Raw genomic sequence first — 6,476 nt, 5'->3', positions numbered from 1 at the left:
AGTGGGGGGATGCGCACGAGCCAGGGGCATGGCTGCCCCTGTGATCTGAGGAGCGACATGCCAGCAGAAGTCTCATGGACCCCAGAAGTGTGATGGAACAATCTGGAGCGCCCAGGGGCCTCTCGGAGCCTCAGTTCCTTCATCTGCCTTTGGTGGAGGTTGCCCGAGGTTCTAATGGCCCAGCGACTGCAGGAATCAGGGGTCAGGCTGCTGTGAAATTGGGGGTGGGGGAGGGGTCCGACCCGAGGCTAGCTGTGTCGAGCAGGGCAGGTGTGCATGCTGGCAGATACTATGGGACCTGGGGTGGGGCAGCAGCTCTGAGGGTCAGTGCAGCACCCTGTGGGCGAACAATGTGGGGCCGTGTGCACTCCGTGTCTTGTATATCCCCGTCTTCAATAAAGTCTCGTGGTGACCCAGTGCCAGCCTTTGTTTACAGTTCTGCACCGCGCTCCATGGCGCAGCAGAGAGACAGGTACCCGGTGCTCTGAGACTGCTCTGCCCTCCTCTCCGGTCGTGCTCACTCCCAAGGAGTCACTGGCTAGGCAGAGGCAGGCAAGTCTGGGCGAAGGGGTAGGGTCAGGCCCGCCTTCTGCATAGGTCGCATTCAGCGGGGCGTGTGTCCTGGAGTCTAGGTCTCACGGGTACACCTAGGCTGGCTCTGTGTACCCCGCAGGCGTCTTTGTGGTACTGAGCTGTCCCTACAGGGGATGGGTCCTGGGGTTCTGAGGAGTCGACCCTCTGAGGAACTAATTAACAGTCATTTATTTCTAATTGATGCTTCAACTCGAAGCTCAAGTTATTCCATGAAAGGCGGGGTTGACTGAGTTCCCACACTGCAGGAAGTAGATGGGAGGAGCCCCCGGCATGGGGCGGGGTCACCACTCCTGAGGCCACGCCCACAGGACACCAATTGTCAGACTCCCAAGATCCTCAGTGTCCTGTCCTCTAGGCAGCTCATTCTGGGACACAGGCCTGGAGAGATGCAGGGGTGGGGGGTGGGGGGGGGCAGGGAGAGATGCTGGGGACAGGACTCCCGAGTCAGGCCCTCAGAAAGCCACGGTGATTTGTGTGTTTCTGTGGGAGCACACCCACCTGTGTGGGGCCCTGTCCGGTGCTCTGACACTGCTATGCCACAGCCCTGCCGCTTCCCGGGCTGAACCGCTCTGCCTGTGGCTCCGAGAGCCAGCCGCATGGGTCTTCTCGACCCAATCTCAGAGCTTTCTAGCGCTATGCCGGGGCTTGGGGACCAGCCATCTACAGAGTGTAGCACTGAGGGAAGAGATCTCCCCGGGATCTGCGGGGAGACTGGAGAGGGAGCCCCGAGTGAGTACTGGTGAACACTTGCAGGAAGGGCACCCTGCCGGCCTCACCACCTTCAGGGTGTAGTGTGTTCTTCATGACCTGAGCAGTGCTGTGACATCATCAGTTTCAGAGACCATAGCCATGTGGAGTTCCAGGCTGAGTCCTGTTCTGGGGAGGGGCGGTCATTCAGATGAAGCCAGGAGCCTACAAGGGCACAGCCCAGACCGGCTGTCACACCCAGTCCCAGCCCTCCCTCACACCATGAGAAACAAGGATGGGTCCAGAAGCCGGGCTGTAGGGAGAGCTTGGACAGGCTGCATGGGGCCCTGTGCCCTCAGGACTATAAGCCAGGACTCCTTGGAACCTTCTGGAAAGCTGCCTCCCTCCCCTCCCCCTCCCACGATTCCGCCTGTAACACTGCTCCCTGCTCTGCTCAGCCTCTAACCCTGACGAGGCCCGTCCTGCTGGATGACACCAGAAACACCCTCAACTCCAGCCTCCCTGCTGCCCTGGACACCAGCTGCTGGCAAAGTCCCTCATGATGGCAAACAGCCTCTGAAGACACGGGGGCTCAAGGATCAGAGAGACAGATGCAGGCAGGAACCCAGGAGTGTGCCTGGAAAGTGCTTTGGGAGTCTGCCCAGCCCTCAGAGCCAAGCCTTTGATTAAGGCAAACGGCTTGAGCTAGCCTGAGGCACAGCATGGCGGGTGGGAACCCAGTCTGAGCTAAGGAATAAGGGAGAAGGGGGAAGGGTCCCACCCTACCATGCAGCTGATGAATCCAGGTCTCACCTGGGAGTTTGGGTGGGGGCATTGTTTTTAGTCACCAGAAGAACTGCACTGAGTAGTGGCCCTGGAGCAGGCAGTGGCCACACCTTGAGCACCCATGGGCTGCTTCCAGAGGGAGTCTGGTAAATGAGTGGGCTGTGGAGATGAGGTGTCTCCAGCCTCTGCAGACACCCACTCACTGTGGTGGTACGGGCCGGTAAGAACAGCACCCGGCCGTGGACCCAGCTGAGGTGAAGCCATGGTATGTGGCTAGGGGTGGCGGTGACAGATGACCCTGTGGGTGCCAACGCAGGAGGAATGAGAATGATCACCTCATCACATGCCCTACGCCTTTGCCAAGGTCCACGCCTTATCTCCCTGGCAGTCACTGAGGAGGTGGGCGTGATGCTACTCTGCTGTTCAGAGGGGCAGGCCCTGTGCTTTATGTCCGGATGGGCAGTCAAGTCTGAGAAGACATATCTAGACATCAGGTACAGCCCAGCCATAGGACTGCATGGTGAGAGAGACAAAGCGCGCTGTTGTTGGGACGGACTGAGTGTGTTGTAGGCTTCTGAGGGGAGCCTGCTTGGTCATGAGCTCTAAACCCTGATCCCCTCAGTGAAAGGACTTTCAGCACCAAGATGAAAGGGCTTAAAAGGGGGGCGTATAGGGGTTAGGTGAGTGTGGCTAGGCGGCGTGGGGGAAGGTGTCCAGGCGGGCCCTTGCCTAGGCACCTCTGCCCCTGAGGGACCACACACACACAGACATGGTATAGAATAGAGTTTATTCAGAGTAGGGGATGGGAGTTAGTGGTGGAGAGAGAGAGGTAGAGAGAGAGGGAGAGAGAGAGAATATATATATAGAGAGAGAGTGGAGGCCGGCCATGACCACGTGGAGGGGGGAAGAGCCCCAGGGGCAGAGAGGTGAGAGAGTGTGGGAGAGCGGTGAGCAAAGAGGGGGAGGAGGAGCAAGTAGCCCCTCTTATAGTGGGCCAGATCTCTGGGGCGGGGCATACCTGGCTATTGCCAGGTAGGTGTGGGGTGGAGCTTAGACAAAACCCCAACACTCAGAAGCAAGAATTCCTGCCCAGTTTCATGTCTCCTAAGGCTCTTAAGGAAGGGAATATCACACACCAGAACACCTCACCTGCCTACAGAAGGAGCTGGGAGTCCATGACCCTCCAGCCCCCTCAGCAGTGAGGAAGCTGCCTCTGTGATCCCACTGTCTCTGGAAGGAGACAAAGGCAGCACCATCAGAGTCTCAAGAGCGGACCTCCATGTCTCTCCCTTCCCCGGGATCTCCAAGGTCAGAGGCTGCAGTTGACCTGTGATGATGCTTCGTTCTCCAAGGGTGGCGCCCGCCTCTCTCATCAGACCACATCCTGTTTGCGTTGTCTCTTTGTCCTGTGGCCCACAGTGCCCCTTCCTTCACCACCAGCAGCCCCAAAGGAATCCTAGGGCGAGGAATGCACAGCCATCAGGAAGGCTGGGGCTCGCCACACCAGGGATCTTCATAAAGCAGGGAAACCCCAGAGCCATGCCTGCTGGACCGGGACCTGAGCAGCTCTGCCTGACACTGGGGCCTGGGGACTCAGGGGACTCAGCTGCCCTTCTTAGAGCAGCTCACAGCACAGTGAGTACGGGAGGGGACAGGCTCTCCAGGTGAGCTGGGCGCAGGCATGCACCGGGAGACCCACAGCTTCCTCGCCAGAGGCAGCCAGCCCTTGCTGCCAGCCAGGAAGGATTAATCTCCTAGGATAAAGAACGTTCCTGGTCTTCCCCTTCCATGGGGAGAAGGGAGTGAGGTTTGTCTGTCCCCTGTGGGGCGGCCGTCTCCACCCCGGCCTGAGGAAGGCCCTTTAGCAGCAGCAGACTGGAGGCTACTCCAGCCCCTGGAGACCAGGGGGGCTTAGCAAGCTGGATTTGGGTAGAAAGCAGGGCTGCTTTTGTTGTTGTTTTTGAAGCTTTCTGGCTGAGCTTACTTCTTTGAAATGTTTTCAAGGGAGCTGCTTCTGGAAAGAAGTCCTCCCCTCCCCTCTATCCCAGCCTCAGGGGCTTCCTCAGAGGACGAGCCAGCCCAGCCCAGCCCAGCGCACCCATGGCCACTGAAAAACAGACTTCCTCTGTGAGGGAAGGGAAGCCCCCAACATGGGGGGTGGGGGGACCTCGAGACAATGGGACACAGAGTAATGAGGCTACCTTGAACTCAGCTTAGAAAGCTGTAGGGCCTAGGGTAAACCCTGAGCCTCTTTGAGCCCGAGGTATTGAGGGGTGGCCCCCAGGTTGGTGGACTGGATGGCTGTACTCAGGAAGCAATTGTTTCCCAAGGGCTGGTATAGGGAGAAACCACACTGACATTAGAGCCCAGAGCTGTGTGGAGGGGCGGAGTTCACTGCAGTCAGACTTACTGTGCAGAGAAGTCCCTTTGTGTGTGTAATCTCTAGTCCCCAGCCTGTCCTGTCCAGTGAGCTCAGTGGGTGTAGGCTGTCCCCAGCCGTGCCTCCAGCCCCTCCCCAGGTAGGTGTCTGACTTACACAAGGGCCACCAGACCCATCTCCCCCTCCCAAGAGCAACTTGTTCCCGAATTAGGGAGACAGCAGGGGTTTCCCAGCAGAGCTGCTAGACCTTTTCATTATCAAGTTGAAAACACGGCGGCGGCTTCTCACTCTGCCCACGGCCCGAGAGTCAATAATTATAATAGAAAATTGAGCCCAAATGCACACAGCCCCGAGGGCCACCCGGGTACCTCTGCGAGCCAGCTGGCGGCTCTGGTGGTCTAGCTCTGAGCCACTAAGGCAGGCAGCTCCCCGGCTCAGCTGAGTGGGAAGCAGTCCCTTTGCTACAGCCAGCTCCAGTGCTGGCTAAGACAGCCTGGTGTCCGGGCTGCTGGGGACCCAGGCTAAGCACAGCCCGCAGCTCTTCCTCCAAAGGCTGCCCAGACGTGGGAAGCCTGGGTCCAGGGATCGCGTGCGGCCCAACGCTGGCCACTAACCCCTCCTCTTCCTTCCTCTGCTTAGATGAGGAGCTTCTGCTCTTTGCTGTCCCTCCTCCTGCCCCTGAGCACCTGCTTTCCCCTGCTGGACAGAAGGGGACCCACAGACACCGGTGACATCGGAGCCAGGATGAGCTGGGCCCAGCTGGCTGAGGGACAACCCCCTCACTCAGTTCAAAGTCCACAGCCACAGGCTCTGCTTCTGGTGGCCAAGGAGCAGCAGGCCTCGCGCAGGGAGCACACCGGCTTCCGTCTAGGGAGGCAGGACGGTAGCCCTGAGGCCGCAGGGTTCCTGCCCACTGGCTCAGAGAAGGCCAGCAGCCTCCTGGGGACTCTGGCAGAGGAACTGAGCAGCTACAGCAGGAGGAAGGGAGGCTTTAGCTTCCGCTTCGGACGGTGAGGGCCTGCGTGGGCTCTGCCCTGTCTGACTGTCTACTGTTGCCCCACTCAACCTCAAGAACCCAGGCAGACCCAGACAGTGTGTCACAGTGAACTAGTGGTGGTGAATGACTGTGTGCTCAGGTTTTCATTTCCAACTTTGCTAAAGAGAAAAATCTGAGTGGTGTTCCAACAACAACAACAACAACCCAAAAACTGAACAATCAATGCTCCCCCTGCCTCCCCCCAAAAACACCCTGTACACTGGAGAACCAAGTATGTCTTGCTCAGTAATACAATGTGTCCTTGTCCCAGCCCATGACTCGGGCTGCTGTCTGTCTCAGCCTCTGACTTTCCCCAGTGGTCTGATTGGAGCAGCCCCCGGCCCCCAGTGGCAGGGCATTGAAGCTGTGATGGGGCCGTGTATACCACAGGCCTCTGGCTCTGTTGTTCATTTGTCGGTAGGTGGACCGAGAGATTACAGCGGGAAATCAAAGTTCTGACAGTCCCCGAAGGGACGCGGGTAGCTGACATCTGAAGGGCCGCTGTGAAAGAGTACACTCTGCTGTGTATAGAATGTGAGTTGGAAAGTAGAGAAATGAAGGAGAGGAAATAACCCAGGCACACACAAACCCAAACAGTCAGTGTGTTCTCCACCCCATTAGCACAAGACGCCTCTGGCAAGAAAGCCCAGCAGTGGCACCAGGCTGCCCACGAATGGCCCGTGCATCCCCTCTGGCTGCCCATCGCCTCTTGTCCATGGTAGTGTTAGCTAACTTAAAGGCCTCATGGGACCTGAACTCCGAAGGGCTGGGTTAGGTTTTTTTGTTGTTGTTGTTCTTGTTTTTGTGCTAAGCAAGGATGAGTTTCAAATACCCAAACTAGGAATTGCCATGTGTATCTTTTGAAATAAAAGTTGTAACAACTGCAGCATCATAATGGGATGCTGGCCTCCTCCTTCCAGGTCCTCTGGGCCCCAGAAACTTCTTTTCTTGAGTTCCTGAAGCCTTCACTTTGGGGAGATGGAAATCATGCAG

The 6,476-nt window shown here is 57.8% G+C and overlaps 1 protein-coding gene across 1 annotated transcript; it reads left to right on the top strand.

Annotated features, from left to right (window-relative positions):
* The first annotated feature begins 3,465 nt into the window (after positions 1-3,465).
* Qrfp (pyroglutamylated RFamide peptide) lies at positions 3,466-6,372 on the top strand. Its single transcript, XM_052182138.1, has 2 exons — positions 3,466-3,702; positions 5,087-6,372. Exons 1-2 carry the CDS (start codon positions 3,607-3,609, stop codon positions 5,459-5,461), a joined length of 471 nt encoding a protein of 156 aa, XP_052038098.1. The 5' UTR covers positions 3,466-3,606; the 3' UTR covers positions 5,462-6,372.
* Positions 6,373-6,476: the final 104 nt, after the last annotated feature.

This window comes from Apodemus sylvaticus, chromosome 5, assembly GCF_947179515.1.
Source record: "Apodemus sylvaticus chromosome 5, mApoSyl1.1, whole genome shotgun sequence".
In the NCBI taxonomy this organism is placed as follows: Eukaryota; Metazoa; Chordata; class Mammalia; order Rodentia; family Muridae; genus Apodemus; species Apodemus sylvaticus.
Note: the sequence above shows the minus strand (reverse complement) of the source record. Positions and strands in the feature narration are given on the sequence as shown.